The sequence below is a fragment of the Sesamum indicum genome, linkage group LG10, assembly GCF_000512975.1.
Source record: "Sesamum indicum cultivar Zhongzhi No. 13 linkage group LG10, S_indicum_v1.0, whole genome shotgun sequence".
In the NCBI taxonomy this organism is placed as follows: Eukaryota; Viridiplantae; Streptophyta; class Magnoliopsida; order Lamiales; family Pedaliaceae; genus Sesamum; species Sesamum indicum.
Window position 1 is genome coordinate 10,415,863 of NC_026154.1, and position 20,083 is coordinate 10,435,945.

The 20,083-nt window shown below is 34.8% G+C and overlaps 1 protein-coding gene across 5 annotated transcripts; it reads right to left on the bottom strand.

Moving 5' to 3' along the window:
* On the bottom strand, window positions 2,175-13,492 carry LOC105172297 (vacuolar protein sorting-associated protein 36). 5 transcript variants are annotated; one of them, XM_011093685.2, is made up of 9 exons: window positions 12,739-13,492; window positions 11,737-11,892; window positions 6,132-6,225; window positions 5,947-6,004; window positions 5,729-5,798; window positions 4,060-4,195; window positions 3,903-3,987; window positions 2,793-2,843; window positions 2,175-2,537 (listed from the first exon to the last, which is right to left on the bottom strand). In XM_011093685.2, the coding sequence occupies exons 1-9, from the start codon at window positions 13,357-13,359 to the stop codon at window positions 2,531-2,533; spliced, it is 1,278 nt and encodes a 425-aa protein (XP_011091987.1). In that variant the 5' UTR covers window positions 13,360-13,492; the 3' UTR covers window positions 2,175-2,530. The 5 variants fall into 5 exon arrangements, with proteins under 5 accessions (XP_011091987.1, XP_011091988.1, XP_011091983.1 ...); XM_011093686.2 differs by having other exon boundaries at window positions 11,737-11,882; window positions 12,735-13,492; XM_011093681.2 differs by having other exon boundaries at window positions 11,737-11,940; window positions 12,739-13,491.

Sequence of the window (20,083 nt, forward strand, 5' to 3'; positions counted from 1 at the left end):
CTTTTCAACAATAAATTGAAGGGATAATTACATCTACATCCCTGATTTTTGGCATGTTGTCACAAATTATTTCTACCTTTTGCATAATTACATTAATCACCCTAATAGCACAATAATAGGGTAGTTGTATAATGATGTTAATAGTTTTTAGGAATATGTTTAATTTTTCAAAAAAAATGATGGTCTCTGTAAATAATTTTAACATTTCTAATGATGTATGTGTAATTATAAAAAATACATAGATAATCTCTATAAACAAGCCATAAGTTACAGTGTGTAAATCTAATTATCTTTAAATAAGAATCAGTTATAAGAACCAAATTCTATCAAAGCATAAAAGTATTTTTTTAATTCAAAATGGATATTTCATTCTATGTAATGTCGGCCAAAAGCAGCGGCAAAATAGCCAGTGGGAGTTATGACTTTCCAATATGATTATAGTCACAATTCCAAGCGAGGAAATAAGCCAAAAGCATAAAATTATTTGATATTCCTAATTTGTTTGAATTACTTAAAGAATGAATAATATATTCTAAAATATAAATAAGCAAATAACTTTTTACATTAATTGCTAGGAATAATTTTAAATATATAAAAAAATTGATTTACTTGGGCAATGTAAAATTTAAATGAATAGCATGAGTCAGATGTAAATATATACTAATCCAAACTTCCCAACATACAAAAAATTAAAAATAAATAAATACTAGAAAATTCCAAATAAAAATCATCAAATTTTCATTATAAAAGTCCATTGAAAATTTTAAACTGAGTGACTTCGAACTAATTGATTTTATTATTAATATTAATATTAGATAATTCTGTTTGGATTGTACTTTTACTCTCTTTTTTTTCCCATAATTTAGGTTTAAGTTGCAATGACAATATATGCTATTTAAAAGAAAAAATCAGTAACAATTTGATCAAAGTAAATAAAGTATTATGGGTCATACTAAAGAATATGAAATACAAATTTGAAATTCAACCCAAACATTAGAATTTGTAAAGAGTAGTGAATACAATTATAGGATCTCATGATTAACAAAACTAAATTAAGTATTAATAATAACAATACCCACAAATAAAAGCACTAACTTTTATATATTAAGTTGAAATTTTGTATGAAATCTCTCATTATATAATTTTTAAAATCAAATTATCTTGTATTAACATAAAAGATTAAGTTTTAAAAAATATAATATACTATTGAATAAGAAATATATAATACCAGTTAAATTTATATGAATTAATTGATCAAGAAATCATACTAAAATATGGAATTAAAACTGCAAAGAATAATATTTTATGCAATAATATTTTAAATTTAGAAATTAATGAAGAATGTAAACAATAACTTTAAAAAATTGATAGTAAAATATAATTAGAATAATTATAGGACATTTCAATAAAAATTAATATGGATACTATGGATATGTCTAATTAGATTAATTCTTTTATAGAAAATATATAATAAATGATTAGTGTAAAATTATTTCACATTAAAAAGTTTAAAAAAAAAATTCAGGATATAGTAGTAAAATAAGAAATATAACATTTCACAAAAATAATATAACAAACACGACATAAAATTAAAAGAAATGAAGAATAGACATTAAAAATTATGATCAATTTTATTAAATTAGAATTTCTTATCAAAAATTCAAAAAAACTTCATTAATTTTATTTAATATTGGATCTTTTTCTATATATTATATTTTACTGTTGTATCAATTTGTTCTAATACAAAATCATTAAACATAATAATTATTAAGTATGAAATACAAAAATTGAATTTTAAGGAACAAATCTTTTACTTAATGTTATTCATCAAGTTTAGAAGTGAATTACAAGTAACAAATTAAATGATTTCTTCATCCATTAAAACAATTATTATCAATATTTTTAAAATACTTATATACTAATGATTCAATAATAGAAATATAAATAAAAATATGAATTTAAAATCTTTAGTAACTGATCAATTCTATATTCACATCTAAAAAATATATTTTTACAAATGAATTGCACTTGATACTTCCTAGTCTTTTAAAACATAACAGATATTCTCTTTGCCTAGAGATTCAAAGATGGCAAAATCAGACCATGAGATTTTCTTTTCCATGTCCTGAAGCAATTTTCATCATCTTATTTAACAATTCAATTGTACGGAATAATGGAAAAACAATCATTGGAATATAACAAAAACCATAACAAAATTGGAGTTCGCACAGAAGCAGACCACTTGCAAACATCAGGTTGCAAAATCTTACATAATCCATGTGAAAGCTCCAAACATTTTTTCTTGGCATAAAAGACAGCTCTATTTTTTGCTTTTTGTTAATGTTCGACAGGAGAAATTACCAGTTGCAACATAGATAAATGCGGGCGCATGTTGGGGGTTGCGTATCCACCCTCCCAAAGTACTTGTCATTGCACCCTGAGATTGCCCCTTCTGCTCCCACGTAGACGCAATGGAATGAAACTTCCCCTTCTGTGTTCACATCGTCTCGTATACTTCCATTTACATTTATCATGAACTAAATAGCACCACCAGCACAATACCATAAGTTCCTTTGTCATATACCATGGCCTCAAGCACGTGCTTTGCCAGTAAGAGGACTCTCTTGCTTACCTGCAATAGAGTTTGTCAAAGATGAATGAACATATTGTCAGGTCATTACTTCTGGTTAACAACAATTCTGATGCACATTTGTATGTAGTTTTCAGTATTTGTGCTCCTTGTGGACGGGGCAAGTTCAAAAGCTGATACTAGACATACAATGAATGTTCACCTGGTTGAGACAGCCCCTATCCATGTGCTATATCTACTGTGATCCTTCACACTGCCAAAGAAAAAGAATGAGACGAGAACCACAATTACAAAATGGAATGTAACAACTACACTGCATAAATGAGGATTTTAAAGAGTTGGACGGAACTATTTGCTTGAAAAGCATCATCATTCCCATAGTGAAAAAATGATGTTGGTTAGGAGCAGAAATGGAAGCACATCTACAGCTAGACAGGCCCTAAGAATTCCACAAGGGAATAAGAAGTTAGGTAATACAACTACGTTACAGTGTGCTACAGCGCTACACTAAGTTGCCATGGTACAAGATTTTCATAAAATACATCACGATCTTTAGTTCATGCTATGTCATGTGAATATATTATTGAACAAAGAGCAAATTCAAAGAAAGGTTAATATGCACAGCAGCTTCATTTGATTTAAAATACTATCAGAAAAGTAACCTATCAAGATAAGGATGCAACTTTTTTCTGTGTTCCCTGATGATTTTCTTGTCAAACATCCAATAGCACTTCGCAAAGGTGAATAACTTCCTTTCGATAGATTAATTGCTTTCCTCTCTATCTCCAGCAGTTAGTGCATCTTACGCATGTTTTGTAAATGGTGTTCGGTGGGACCAGATGGCAGTAACTTCTTATAGGAAAATGCCATCCAGTCCGAGTAGTTCTATAGTATGTACTACCTATGTTTGGGAGTACTAAAAATACTTGCAAACTCGTCACAAAATTTGTTGAATCATGATTGGGGTTAAAAATGTTATTTCTCATCTATTTGTTCATAATGGTATACCCCCAAAATGAGATGCACATAAGAATTCTGATTGTAAGTATTCCAGAAGGCAGATGTCCTCGTAAGACATGTCATAGGCAAGCATAGAACTCAATATAGGTGGAAGAGCAAGTACAGAAAGACCCTTCTTCATCTAAGAAAGGAAGAGCCATGGACGAACATGAGATACATGAAACATGCTCTAAGATGGGTTATTCAAATTTACAATCATGGGACAACCCACAGCACTAGATAAACACTTTGAACCAAAATATGCAATGCTGCAAAGCAAGAACACACAATAAAGCATATTTTACCCACTTACAAGTATATATCGTCTGAATTGAGTTCTAGAAACAAATTGATGTAAAAGCGAAAGCCATCAGGACTGACATCTCTACAAAGCAATCCTGCAAGAAAAATGTATCAGCAAGTCATCGAATTAGTATTTGAGTATCCATAGGTGATAGACGATATCATGCCTTTTCCTTCAGCTGCAAGGAGATATTCCTTAGCCATAGCTGGAGCAACCCCCAGAGTCATTGCTGCATCACTGGCACTGATTCCATTTTGTAAGGCCTCCGGTTTCATCATCAAAGACTTAATTCTAGCAAATACCTAAATGAGAAAAGCATGTAAGAATAGCAATAATGCACTGAAAAACAAATACTTAACCATTTACATTAGTCTTGGCAACGGTCCCACGTTAAGACAATGTAAACTAGCTACTCATGCTAATCCCCAACCACAAAATAAGAGATGCAGAAAACCAATATTAAAACATTAATGCAAGTGGAAACTGTCTTCTGCCTCTTACATTTGTTAGTCATACCAGATCTTTTACCATATTTCCATTTCAAATTTTTTCTTCAGATTTTACATATATTTGATTTGATTTGATTAGTCATCAAACACATGCTTACTAAAGCTTGGAGCTTGATTATTCTGAAACAAAAGTGGGAAGATGGTTCAAAATCAGTTCAAAACATCTGCAGACTTAAGTTGTATTTGCTGTATTTATATATCTAATAAAAATAGAGAATTATATATCAATAAACATATAATGGTACAGAGCTCCAACACATTCTCTCTCTCTGAAAAATTTCATTTGGTTGTCAGGCCCCACAAATGCAGTACGTGAATTAACTACAGCATACAGCATTCGGGAGGAGTATTGAACAACACATGCCAAAATGGAGTTCCTTTAGGCAGGAGATAATGGGTGATTATGCCAAATCATACCCTTCAATACCTCAGCCATCTAAATAGAAGCGATATTGAAAAAGAAATTCAAACATCTTCAGGATTTTAAGTATTCATATGGAGCTAGAGGTCAAGCAAACTCGGCTGTTTGGCGTCATAAGCTTTTTAGAACATATAGCTTCTAAAATAGTAAGAGTGTTTGGTAAAGGTTTTGGAAATATAAGATCCATAAACAGGATGCTAGAATTTTATTAAGCTCCTTTCAAGAGTATTTAACGATACATGCCAAAATGGAGTTCCTTTAGACAGGAGATAATGGGCAATTACGCCAAATCAAACCCTTCAATACCTCAGCCATCTAAACAGGAGTGATAATAGAAAAAGAAATTTAAACATCTTCAGGTATACACATATGGAGCTAGAGGCTCAGGAAAACTCGGGGTGTTAGGGTGGAGTTATAAGCTTTTTAAAACATCTTATAAGAAGCTATAGCTTCTAAAGTAGTAAGCGTTCGGTAAAGTTTTTTGGAAATATAAAAGATGCCCAAATTCTTTAATTTTCAAGATCTTAATAAAACCTTTCAATTTTGATCATATCAATTATAAAATTATAATACCTAATATTTTACAAGTAAAATGTATGAATAATATCTTTTAAATAGGGTTAGCCAAACACCTTGTAAGTTCCACAGTTAAGCAAATCTTATTTGGAACCCAAAGCACTTGAAGATCGATATTTGAGAAATAATGGCTTGCAATGATGGTCAAATATCTTTATAGGTTCCACACTAAATTGATGCATGCATTATTCAACTTCCCTTTCCTCTCCGCTCCATTCTTAATATTAGCTCTGTCCTTGGATACCAGGAATCAGATAAGACTGAAAATTGATATAAATGGAAGTACGAAGTAATTCATATGTAAAATAAGTTGTCACAATGGAAATCACCTCTTCATCGCTATGGGTTTTACTCTGGATCACCATGACACCACTATCAAATTTCCGAAGCATAACAGAGCTGTTGAAATAAAAGAAACACTAGAATTATCAGTTAGAAACAAATGTATTGGAGAAGGATCAAAGCACCAGAGGTCTAAACACATCTTTCATGTTTCCTTTGCTATAATAGAAGCAGAAGAATAACTTTAACATCAAAAGTTACATACACATCAAACTTTTCCCAGAGAGAACATGCTTGGAGTAAATCATCAGGTGAGATCAATTCTGTCGAAAAACAGAGTGCCGTGAAATAATTAATAGAAGATCTACACAATAATTAAAATGTAATAATGATAAAGCTTCAAACAACAAGAATATGTCGACCAAGAAACGATAAACTAATAAGTAAAACCTGTGCCTCGGGCTCGATTGAAAAGGCAATAAATATCTATCAGGTTAATCATTCCTCCAGCTCTCTCTAAAGGTATCTTCACAAAATCTGCCAACTAACCAAAAGATCCTTAGTCACCAGTAGTCAAAGGAAAATGTTTTAACAATTGCACCATACAAGTAAAACCTCGAGTAGCATTATTTCAGAGGACAAAGAAAACGAAAAGAACAAATAGAATGATAAACAAGAAACTCTATCCAGCTGATTTTCCTTGAAATTAAGGGGCAAATTACATTGACACTCCATGAGATTCGGTCTAATTACACAGCCCCTGTAATTTACAAAATTACAAGTGCACTCCTGATATTGTTTTTGTAATTACAAGTATACCTCTATTTAATGACGAAATCTTATACAAGCACCCTCTGGCGTACATTACACCAGTGCTCAGGGGCACAGTTGCTTAGGACACACGGTGCATCACGGCACAAGGGTGCCCTAGAGCCATGGCCACGGCAAGTCACGGGGCAAAGGTGCCATGGCGCACAACGCATATTTGCATAATTAAATTATATATTCAACATTAATATCTTGTAACACTAATACTACATAAACAATTAAATATAAATACTAGAAATTAAATTAATCATTATAACATAAAGGAAATATGTAAACAACTAATGAAGGATTTTCTCTTCCTTTTCTGTTTTCTTTTCTATTTTTCTTTTACACTTCCCTGCTGCTTTCTTTTAAATTTATATTCCTTATTTCTTTTGTTTTTCTCCTTTATTGTTTCTCCTTTCAAATGGAAAAGGAAAATATATATATATACATATATGAGAGAGAGAGAGAGAGACGAGCTCTCGTCATTTTCTGAAACCCTAAATCTGCATCGCAGCCGCCACCAATGTCCTAGATCGGCGTCGCCACCAAAACCCTAGCGCCAGCACTGCTTCGCTTACCCCTCACCCCCATCATCTGCTATCTAGCACCCTTCGAGGCGCCTGAACTCTTGCCCCATTATGTGCCTCTTCGCCTCCACCGCTATGCCACACTGCACCCTTAGTATGTTTCATTCATATTTTTTTTCAATAAGTTGTAAGTTTAATTTTTAAACTTTTTAATAATTTAAAATACTTTAATGTTAACTTATTTATTTCCTAATACAAAATAATGAGAAACGGGCTGTAAATTTATAAAAATTAGTCCTACCTTTGTAGTTTATTCTGTCCGTAGGACTCCGTACCGCACACATGGAAGTATTAGAGATTTGCTTTCATTTCCATTATAGCAAACAATACCAAACAACTTCAAGAAAAAGTCCCTTCCCCTACACTTTCCACTTCCTCTTTCCTCTCACTAAACCAAACAAAACCTTAAGTTATATGTGTGCAATTTTAAGAACCATAAAGGAAAAACGTAACACCACCTGATGTATTACATATACATTTGCAACAAACATGTGTCTATCTAGTGCAACAATAAATAGGGCCCAAGTCAAGGCCTAAATGCAATAAATAAAAATATGAAAGCCTGTCAACTTACTTTATACACTAGGAAGATAAACATCAGTTCATGATTTCTTCTTTATGCATTTACGAATACCTATTGTAGGAAATGTAGCAATATACTCAAGATCGTCCAAGAGATTTAACACTAAATCCAGCTTAAAACATATATTCAAATTATATGAATGGAGATCATGACTAGACAACATCAAGTTTTCCTTTCTTTTTTTCTCAATAGAATTATCTATTTACAACAATAATATTTGCGCTTCCCACAACCCCAGAATCTGAAGGGTGACTTCCTTCAATCATTTGATAATAAACTCTTCGATTGTAAGAGATCCTAAAATTCTAGTATTTAATTTAAATTTAGGATATCTACCCAGTTAGAGTAGAGCCAACAAATCATCATTTTCTAGTTGGTGCAAAAAGAACTTTTTATGGATACAATCACTATCTGCCTGTGGTCAGAAACATATGGTGTGATCATTCAATGTGCTGGGAAATGACTCTGTATGATATAATTGAGTCATTGATTAAATAAAATAGAGCCAAATGCTAATTTCTCGAACCATTCTGAAATAGCAAATTATAAAGGAGGTGACACATCAAAAAGAAAAAGATTTGTTATTCTCTTGTGGCTTTCAGTTGCTAGCATTTAGGCAAATCATTAGCTTTCTCCATGAATTGATGAAAGCGCACTGCCGTAGCTTATGCATGAAAACCCTCTAGCTCCTCAACATTCATTCATGTCACAGAATGTGCTCCTAAATGCAGCACCTGTCGTGGTAGTCCGTTTGATCGGCAATTCTTGGTTGCTTATGTTGTTCACAATGGAAAACCAATTACATGTCTTCAGATAGGCAGAAAATGTGTATCAAGGTATAGTTGAAGAACTTCAATTATGCAAAAAGAACTCGGTTTCACATGGAAAAGTAATTTGTCAATCCACCTGTTGATCACACCACTGAGCATCACCTCAATGGAGAAGAGGATGTGACCATTTTTATGGTAGACAACAGGAGGCTCACTCGAATTATAGAATTTGCCTGGAAATACCATGAGGCATATCGGACCTTCAGTTTATGAATAATTCTTGCATGGTGGTTTGTGGTACCTTGACAGTCACGATGCCAATATAAAATTAGAGTAGCTTTTCTCTTTACCAGTTTTAGCCCTAGGAATAGCTGAAAAAGGGTGTCTAAATTGTTCTTTATTGCAAAAGAAAAAAAGGTTGAGAAATATTACTACATTTTTCCTTCCAGCAGCCAAGAAGGACAGATTTGACATTTGGAAATATAGTCTTCCTGACACAGATACCTTGGTCCACGAGCGCACTCGTACAGGGGCACACAAATACAAATGTAGGTTAGGATGAGTGAGATTCCTAGGCCTTGCTGGTGTGGAATGGGCCAGATAAGTTTCTGGGTTTAAAAATATATTGATGTGGTCGTGCTGTAGCGTGGTCGGCCACATAGCACATGTAGGATAGAAAACCAAGTTCAGGTGATCCATGCTATGATGGACTATTTGTATTCAGCCTTGTAAGGCTAGTTGTCCTATAATTATTCATGGAATAAGATCTGGAAGGAAAGATGCTTTCGACTATGTGAAATTATCACTTAAGGCCACACTTACTTCATTGGAAATGATTAGGTTAGGATAGATTAATTTGTGATGGAAATTAGGATTAGGTTGATTACAGTTTAAATTTTTGTTTGCATGGTAACATTAGATAGTCTAAACTATTGACTGTTTAGTTGGGCTCTTTACTTTGAAAAATTAGAAGTTTGATAATAACAGGCAAATACCAACCCTTGAATAATGCCAAATTAGTCTACCTCAATTTATTGTGCCATCTTCTTCATCAAAATGGTCTAAGACCAGGATGCTGACTCCATATGCTAACCCAGTTGTGAAGCCCCCCAATGACACACACACACAGTAAAGATTCAATTAGGCAAAGCCATGCCTCTGAAACTTTTTTCTTTATTTATTTCAGTACTTGATTCGACTTCTTTCTGTATTCCCTGGTTATAAGTTATTATTCGTGATGCCCATGTAATAGTAGTTCTTTAGGAAGCAACTCTGAAACTTAGGTACCGTCGTACTGAACAATGAAAAAAGAAGCAAGAGAGGAAAAAAAAAAAAAAGAAGAGGAAGAAGGAATGGAGTTATTGTGCTTCGTTTTGTCAAAACTCAAAAAAGTACCTGGCATTATTAAAGAGCTGACATGTATGTAATTTTAAAAGGAACAAGGGCCATATTGGAGACAGAACACCAAGAGACATGGGAAACTTGGAAAAGAAATTAATATCATGATCGCCTAGGCTGGTTCTGATAGCCAATACCAGCCTCATGGGCTGGAGAACAATCATGGCACAATCCGAATTTATGCCGGGCCGAAAGGTTAATCCTGGGCTTCACCAAATTGAAGTAAACAAAAAATTAGGCCTACGGTCTATAACTAATTTGGTGACAGCTTTTATGCCAGGCCGAAAGCTTTTACTACAAATTGAATTAACAAATTTATGCCGGGCCAACAGCTTTAACCAACTGTTTGGGATATCAAGCCCAATACCTCAAAGTAAAGGTGGCCTAAGAGAGGCAAGGAAACTGATGGACTATAAATATCTGTCAAACCTAATGAAGGTATTCATTTTTAAATTTCCCAGCATTGGAGATTTCTTTCCTGAGAGTATCACACAGGTTCAAATTTAAGCATTTAAAGATTTTTTCTGGGAAAATCCCAGAGTACTAAACCACTTGGAGTTCCAAGATTTGTGTGGTTAAAGGAGGGTTTTTTGTGTTGACTCCCAACAAATATGGAGTGAGATTGACCAACAAATCATATTTAAATCAGAGAAAACTATAATTCTATGATAAGGTGGATTTGGCACAACTCTGCTGCTGCAAGATTCACTGTCTGTGCATTTTATCACAAAGCGGTTGAAACTAATATTTCTCTGCTCCATTGTAGGTAGAAGGTCAAATATTCATATTGATAGCCTAAGGTCTTGTGATTCGATAGTAGAAGTCTTGTGTCAATGATAATTTAAGTAATCTCCATCAGCTTTCCTTTCTTCTGCATACGTCTGCATTTAGTGGCTGTGCCACAATTAGTATGAGATACTGATGTTGGATTGTGTGAAGTGTGAACTTACTTGATTCTTATTTAGTGAAACAGTCCTCCTCTTTCTTTTTCATTCTTTTCCTCTTCTTCTCCTCATCACTTGAATGCTTCATCAGCATCCACAATCAAAGCTCTATAGTCACCCAGGCTATTTCCTACTCTTTAGTAAATAAGTCACACTCCATTAGCCCATTATTAACAAATTGAGCTACACAAATGCACATTTCTCAACTTTCATTTTTCAGACCTTTTAATATCTCAAAAACTATCTTGTACAATTCAAGATAATGAAACACCGACAAAGCTCTACTTATACTATTGTATATCCACAGTTTTCTTAAACCCCACAGAGAGTTTAAATTAATAATGTAGTTCTTTAAACAACACTTCTCCATCTGCAAGAAATGGTTCTATAAGCCTTAATTTTATAAGGCAGTTTTTTACAATTATGTTTCTTCTGAAAACATCTCTGATTAGATTCTTTCAGACATAATTTTAATACTCCGTAATGAGAAGTCTTAAACTGGTACTTGGAGTTGATAACACCTAGTTTATAGGATAGATTGAAGAAACATAAATATACCATTAGGATTTAGGCAGAAGGGTTTAGCATCAATTGATTAACAAGCATTCCAGTTTAAAACTATTGGCTAATATGAAATACAAAATGTGGAAAGCTTAGAACATGGCTTTAAGCTTGCCATGCTAAAATAGTAAGAAAATTCACATTCTTATGGCCACTAGGTCAATTATCTATAGCATTATATGTGGAAGTGGGAGAAATCTATTATGAAACAAAATTAATGATGATCATAGGTTTACTATTGAGAAAGAAGAATTCTCTACAAAATTCTATGAAGTAACTATTTTGACCAAATGTCAAAGTGCAACTAGTACATATAATTTCCATTATAAAAACATGATTATCATTCATTTCAAAACATCTTCAAAACAAAAAAAAGAAAAGGTAATTAATAAAACATACCTGACGAGATAGCTGTTGATGATACAAAGCACCGGCAGACTCCTTTGTAACAGGGGATACAATACCAACACTCAACAACCAATCTTGCATTTCTTCCTTAGTACCCATCTCATCATCATTCGCCCCACTAGTTTGATTATTTGAGCCTGAAAGCAGCTTTAATCTCATCTTCTCAGCTAGCATCACCATCTCCTTTGCCTTGCTCTATTTTTTAACATGAGAGATGCAGAAAAGCGTATTGCGGAAGAAAGTAAAAACATCCTTAAATTTTTTAAGTAAAGAACTTAGTATTTCAGATCAACAAATCATTGTCTTTCAGTTTGATACCATTAATTGGTATTGGAAATGTAGATACCAATTACAGCAAACAGTGATAGTTTCTCTTTTCAGTTGTGAACAGTTTCTTTTGGACATAAGCCTGCTCTATAAAGTACGCATCAAAAACCCACAAAGCTTGGCATTCATCTAACTGCTGCTTCCCCATAAGTAGACCATAACAAGCTATACTTTAAACAAGATTAATAATATGAACACTTCATACACATCTGTGTGTCACTCATCTTCAGCCGTCAAACATACTAACATATTATTGCTACTTGAAAGGTACTCTTGGTAATAAATTTATTACTTCATCACCCTTCTTCTGCTTTAAAATGATATCTTGAAATTGTACTTGAACTTCATCACATACTAATGCCAGCGCTAGTCACTGACTACATAGTGGAACAACATAACTGTGTTTTATTTACGTTTCATGCAGGGAAAATATTACTTAAGGAGATATCTTTTGCCATGATCTCCCAACTTTCAATCAGATTGTTGATATCTTTAAAAAAGGATAACCACTTAGCAATTTCATCACTTCAAGTCCAATCTTTCAATGTCATAAATGTCCAATATTGAGTAGTGAGCTACACTGGCATATTTAGCTAGTCAAGCATAGAGTTAATCTTAGACAATGAACTTGATACGAGCATGGATGGCCATAACACACTTACAGACCATGAGAGCATTCAAATCCTGAAAAGCATCCTGCAAGCTCTTGTCAGTACTCTCCCACATTTCCTGCTCCTTCCTCAATATACCCGCCACCCCCACCACCGGTGCTCGCAATGCTAACGACCCGGAAGTTGATCCAGCACCATCCTCCGAACGCGAGCCTGACTCCGACCCGCTTGCCTCCCAGGCCCTTCCTCTCCATGCGTCCCAAAATTTACCCAAAAACGAATCTGGGTCAGTTTTCCCTCTAACTATCAACGTGATCACCACAGACTTTGGTCCGCCACTCACAGCGACCCTCCCCTCGGGGGTTGCAGAAACCTGGAACCTTATCCTGGGACTGTGAAACATGGATTTGATGGATTTCATGGGGGAGAAAATGTGTTGGACTGCTGACAGAGGGACAAAAGCAGAAGTTTCTGTTCGAGTGGTGGTTTCCGGTGGGAGCCAGAGGAGGCGGTGAGTTGTGAGGATGAGAAGGCCGGATTTGAAGTGGGGGAAGGTGGGATTGTCCTCTGATAGAAGGTCAACGGCGGATAGGAGGGAGCACTCCACCTCTCCAGATTTTAACACGGGGCGGCCGCTTGCCGTGAGCTCCGCCGCCGGAAGGAATTCTTCCGCCATGGTGGAGAGACTCGGGTGATCGTGGATTCTACTGAAAAAAGTCGGGAAGAGGAAAAGAGAAGGGTTTAGGACGACTTACAATTTTTGTTCAGCTGATTAACACTTAGATATCGAGGCCATGTTTACCTCGCTTACTAGTTAGTATTGTGTATAGTATAAGCCTTATTAATTTCTATATTAGGCTATACAATATATGTTAATTTTTTGTTTATCATGACCCATAGTGTTGAAAGAATCGGTATGATTTGGAAATGCAATGAAAGTGAAAAATAAATTAATTACTTAAAACGGTTTAAAAAAATATTTTTTTGAAATTTTTGTGCGTTTGATGTTTTCAAATTTATATATAAAATTTGTATGAAAGTGGTTAAAGGAGAAAACAAAAGGTTCAATAAATTTAAATCGAAACATTATTTTTCTATTTTCTTATGAAGTCTAACTAATATCTATGGGTTTCAAATTAATCCAACTAATTATAAAAACTTTGTACAAATTCAAAAGTTTATTTAATCCAATTAAATAAATATAAGTCCAATCAATTAATTAAACCAAACTCAATAAATTAATTCAGTTAATTTAAAGGTATTATTTTCATAATTAATTAATCCAAATAATTAATTCTTGGCCATCCATCCAATGGACTTTTCCAAATAAATGATCCAATTATTTATATTCTTCTTAAATTAATTTAATCTAATTAAATTAATTCATTTCTTTTAGAATTAATTTCAATTAATGTTATAATAGGTGACCAGAAAACCAATTGGATTGGTGATTTTGGGAACTATTTAACAATTTTTATGAATATTGTAAGCATTCATCTGTGGCACCATCTATTTGTTGTGCTTACTATTTACATTGAATAGTGTTTTAATATCACAACAAATATCCATAGCGAAAGCAACAAAAAATGTGAGTGAATGGCCCGGGAACGCACAAGCTGAAGCAATAAATAAAATTAGCAGTGCAATCAGAGTATGTAGCGAGGACGATGATAATTTTCTTTTCTAACAATTTCCTCGCCACATAATGTCGTTGCTACACATACTTTGACTGCATTAGACAAGACTTATGATGACCATATCTAAAGCACGATCACCTCTGGCACAAATCTAAGATACAGTCATCGCATGCACATGACTGCCGTGATTGCTCAAGTCTGAGGGCTACTCCCGTACTATCGGAGTCGGGGACTCAAGTCATACCGACCAAGCCTCCAAGGTTTCCATATGACTCTCCCAGTGAGTCAGTTCAATCGATCTGAGACCTAGCTAATCAACCGATTAAGATCGCATAGACGTTCTACGTTTGTCGCCGATGAAACACGGTACTCATCAAATGAATGTGACTTTTAATGCAAGATTCAATAGGATTCTCGATGCCCAGTCTCGAGGTCTTCGACTTGAAATATTTCAGACCCAACCCTAAATAGTTGGTTTTATGACGGTCAGACCACTGGGGGCTCCATGGGTCACTTAGGATTGGGCTTGTAATCATCCAACAGGGGCGTGCAAGGCTTGTTTTTGCATATTGTGTATGTTTTAATATTTGAAGTATGATGTGTTTGGAATGCATCTGTTTATACTCAATGATTAAAATTGATACATGCAAAAATCTTATAATAATGAGGTCTCGGTTGCAACAATCTTAACTCTCACTTGGATGGTCCAAGTTAAATATTGGGCTCATAATGGATTAAAATTCAAATAATTTAATTAAAACCAAGCATTCCGTCCACAACAACATGGTGTGGATGCTACTTTCACCAATTTGTAGTCTAATGAGTCATGGCACGTTTGGAATGAATGAAAAAGCTACGCTATTGTTATGAACGAATGGAATATACTTCTGTTTTCCTGTCTCATGAGTCGTTGGGGGGAGGGAGCAGTTGAGATATTTGTTTGGTTGATCGGTCAGGCCTAACACTGAGTAGCGTGATTCGCTTAAAGTCCTCGGGATTATGTGAAGAAGAGAGGCAAAATAACTTGGGGATCTTATTGAATAAGAATATTATAGGCACCTCCCATGATGCCTTTTCTCGTGTAAATCGTCATAGCGAGGCATGGAGAATTGCATTTGTGGACTCCAAGCCCACTAGAAAATGATTTTCCGAAAATCCCACTTGAGAGTGGTGGGCTTTTTGAAAAAATAGTGGGATGGGTTAATGACTGAAAATCAAGTCTTAAACTTGATATTTAATATTACAAGAATGTACTAAATTTCTATTTACATTTGATGTAGATGTCTAGGAATCCACTCACTACAATTCTTGAGGCTAATAAATTTAACGAAACAAACTACATTGATTAGCTGCAAAATCTTATAATTGTCCTAGATTTTGAGAACTATCCTATGTTTTGGATAGGTCTCCCCGGGAATTGCCGGAAAGAATCCACATGCAAAGAACCTTTGACGTTCGAAAAGTGGCATGAGGACAACTGGAAGGTTCGCAGTATCGTACTGGCGTCAATGACCAATGACATCCAGAAACAGTATGATAGGCATGATAATGTCCAATCGATAATGCTCTGCATGAGCCAGGTTTATGCGGTTACGGACCGGCATATTAGATATACTATGACAAAGGCAGTTTTTGGTGTCGAGATGATTGAAGGGTCTTTTGTACAGGAGCATGGAGTTAAGATGCTATCTCTTGTAGAGAAGCTCAAGGACCTCAATGCTGATCTTGAAAAAGAGATTTACTTTGACGTGATTCTTTAGTCTTTTCCTCCATCCTTTGACTCGTTTATCGTGAATTATAACATGAATGGGTTTGACAAAGACCTTCATAAGCTGATAAACATGTTAGTCCACTACGAGGCAATAATTGAAAAGTCTGCACCGTCGGTATTGGTAGGGGAAGCTTCAACCTCATAAGCGAAAGGCAAAAGGGCCGGATGCTGGAGAACGAAGAAGGGTAAGATAGAATCAGCTACTGCAAGCACTCAGAGAGCTCCTGTTACCCCGCTGCACATGGGCGAAAGGAAGAAGAAGACGGTTCAAAAATCATGAATTTCAAAAGATGCTTGCATTAATTGCCGTGAAAAGAGGCAATAGAAGAGGGAGTGTTCTAAATCCTTTATAATTAAGGTATAATTTTTTATTGAGCTTTAACATGACTACTGCTATACTCTTGGGTATTAGGTACAAGCTATAAAGCTCAAATCAGCAAGTGGTGAAAAGGTCTAGAAGGCTGAGACAAACGGACTTAAAAATTAGCAATAGCAGGGTTGTCGATACTATGGTTATAGGACTGGATAGACTTAGCTATTAGTAATCATGTTAGGATAAAGTTGATAGTAATAATTATGTAACCTAGCATGATCAAATTATATTTTTCCATTGTAAGACAATTTGAATTTCATGATTTTGATCAATGATGGTTATTTCATTTGACAAAGAATTGTTATTCTTGTCTGCTAGGTTGTTTGCGTAATTATTCAACACTGTCTCGTAATTGGATTATGAGTGCTCAAAAGAATTGGTAAAAATGGATACTCAAGATAAACTCACAGATCTGGCATGCAAAGCTAGGTCACATTCCCCTAGTTAGGATAAGAAAGTTGGTGAATTCAACGAGTCTAGAAATAGACAAGTTAAGTCTACATGCAAGTCCTTCCTGAGCAAGATGAGGATCGAGAAGCACTTTGTAGGAAAAAGTGTGCTTGTCAATGGTATATTTGATTGGATCTAATTAGACATCTATGATATTGAATACACACAGCCAGAAGGGGGTTCACAAGTCTAAGGGCATTTGAAAAGTTCGGAGAATTAAACTTGAAGTGGAGAACCAAACTGGTTGGATAATTAAATCCTTCGATTGGATCGAGGTAGTGGGTTTTAGTTGGGGTTCTTCAAGTATCTGACGAGAATGAAATTCTCACTTAGTAGAGTTCTTGTTTGGAGTGCCACATTTAAACGGTGTCTCTAATAAGGGAGGGATCGAAACTTGTTGGACTTGGTTCGATTGTTCTTTCACTGAACTACCTTGGCCTATATGACATGGCAAGCCTATTTCGGCAACGTACTTTAATATATGGGATGGTTCTGCATACATTAAGGGACTAGTGGGAGGCAAAACTAGGTTTGTATAGGTTCATTTGTTATCCTAAGGGAAATTGGATTTCGTTGGATAACTGGTGTGAGGAGTAGTTCCTTAAGGAATTAAATGGAGAGACACTTCAGTCAAGTGTAGCAAATATCATTTTTAATCGAATTCTTCGACTGACTCACTATATTCCAGCCTCCCGAGGGATGACTAGAACACTTTAGTTACCTAATAGGTACATATTTCTGAATCTGACCAGTGATCCAAACACATAAGGAGAAGCGATGTAAGATATCAGGTCGGATGAATGGCACAGAGACAAACTAAGTTTGAAACTTCCTATATCTAGTGTATTCGTTTAGACAATGTCATGAAGGGTATGACTAAGGTTGTGAATGACCTGTTGGAAATGAATATTTATGTTACCCAGGTTAAAAGCACTTCTAATCCTTGTGGAACTGATGAAATATTCATCAATAAGTTTGAATTATTTTACCTGTCCTTTTTCTCCTTTTGTTCAGTTCGAGAAAATATTTGGTTGATGGTTTTTTTCCCCTTACTTCTGTGGTATCTTTTTTCTTTAAATATTTGTACATAATGTGAAAAGGATATATCACTTCTGTACTTGGGCTTGCATTAAAATCTAGTTTATGCGACTGCATTTCCCACACAGTTAGATAGTTATGCCTTGTGATGGCTCGGATGTTCCAATAGTTGGTGTTAAATCTCCTTTAGTTTTATTCTCTCCCTTACTAGATAAGAAGCTTTGCAGCTGGGACCGTGTTTACTCCTTATGGTCCTGTGGCTCAAACAACGATTTCTTTTGAACTAAAAGAGTCCAGGATATGAACTTTGATATTGTTTCTGATTGACATAGATACTGGTATCTCTCCGAGGCCTACGCTGGAACATAATGATATGAATGCAGATGTTTGCCCTGGTGCATTGTCTTCGAGTGATATGTCCAAAGATATTGGCGCCCTTGGTGGAGCTTTCCTACATACAAGCTGGCAGGTACAAGGTTACCTCTCGGAGCAAGCAGTTGCTATTGAGAAGTGAGTGATTGTGGTTTCAGATACATCTAAATGAGATCTTTTTAATCAATCATATTTCAAACAATCAAACTTTGTAATTATTGACCTTAGTGAACAAAAAACATATTATTTATCATCTCACTTCATAACCATTGAATTTAAATCATTTACTCTTGCGGCAGACATGGAAGCTCCTTCCCCCTAAATGCTTTTGAATCTATGCTGAGAAAGCTTCAACAATTGGCTGGAAGATTAATTCAGCTGGACTTTCAAAATGCTCTTGTCTCCATTTTTTAATTGCAGGTTCACTACTTGCAATATTTGAATAGCCTTTATCATGGTGACTATCCCGGTGCATTGGAAAACCTTGATAGTTATTTTGATTAAAGATATACATTGATCATGATCTTTCCTCTCCATTCTTAAACTTTTGACTTCCTTCGATTTTACTTCATATTTGTAACCATGGACAATTTAGTTACTTTGGTGGAAGAGGGAGCATATCAAGTAAATCTAACATTAAGGAAATTTAAGAGAGGCTGATTAATGAAAAATGGATTCTTTTGTTTGATTGGGATGACTGAGAAATTGTAACCGGATCAACTGCGAAAATAGAACATTCTTGGTGTAACAACACCGTTCCTTTCCTTTGATTTCTTCTGCTCCTTGTGTGGAAATAAATGAGAGGAATAAGCTACTGGTCGATTGGACTTTTCTTCTTTTTTCCTGATCTCTGTCCTCATATCCAAACAGTATTTTTGTAGTTATAATGTTTACATCTTTAGAGACTTGCACCCATCTCATGCTTTCATTGTTCCGTCTACTAAATGGAGTTGTGCTGTCACTTGAAATATAGCAGGAAGTAAGAGCCAAATAAATTCGTGTCATATATTCTGTGGGCTACTTATTAATTTGAGGCCCTCTTAGCTTTATATCTATCAGAATTTTCAATTGTCATATTCACAAATTCTAGATAAGAGGAATAATATTGGCCTGCTAAATCAAAGAATTTTGATGGAGGGAAGTGCTACATTGAAAGTTCTAGAACCAAAATAGTGATCCGAGCTTGACAGCAACTGAGGATGCAAAGAAAGTTTATAATGCCATGATTAATTGCTGGATCTTTTCTAGCCACATTGGAATAATGTTACGTTATGAAGCCATCCCTTAATAATCTCCCATCATTAATTTGATTGCGAGATAGAATACATGGGGATGCTTTTGTGGGTTCAAAATAGAAAAACATAAAATGGGCTTTACTCATTTGCAATGTCTGAGGTGCTTCATGCTTCAGGTAGTGATTGATCAGGCTAGTGTAGAACATCACATTATATTTATCTCATGTAGTGCCACGTAAACTAATGCTTTTCATTGTTTATATACTAAATTCAATTTACCAGTAATGCAAAGAAATGATTGAGACATTTTGTTGTTTTCTTCCTTTTTCAGTTGAAAAACTTAAAATGACTATCTTATCAAGCACCAGTTTAGCTTTCTGCAATCGGTGGCTGTGTTGTCATTGACTAGATTATCAAACTAGTCTTGTATATTCTTTCTATTACTATTTCTATCTTAAACAAACAAACATCTTTGTTGACCAATTGTGCTTCAGAATGATCAAGTCCTTCTCACTTTTAGTGTT

Coding starts and splice junctions, on each gene's coding strand:
- LOC105172297 (XM_011093681.2), bottom strand. CDS start 13,359: ATGGCGGAAGAATTCCTTCCGGCGGCGGAGCTCACGGCAAGCGGCCGC. Junction 6,005..6,131: donor CAATCGAGCCCGAGGCACAG/GTTTTACTTATT, acceptor GTTTTTCGACAG/AATTGATCTCACCTGATGAT. Junction 2,844..3,902: donor AATTCAGACGATATATACTT/GTAAGTGGGTAA, acceptor TTTCTTTGGCAG/TGTGAAGGATCACAGTAGAT.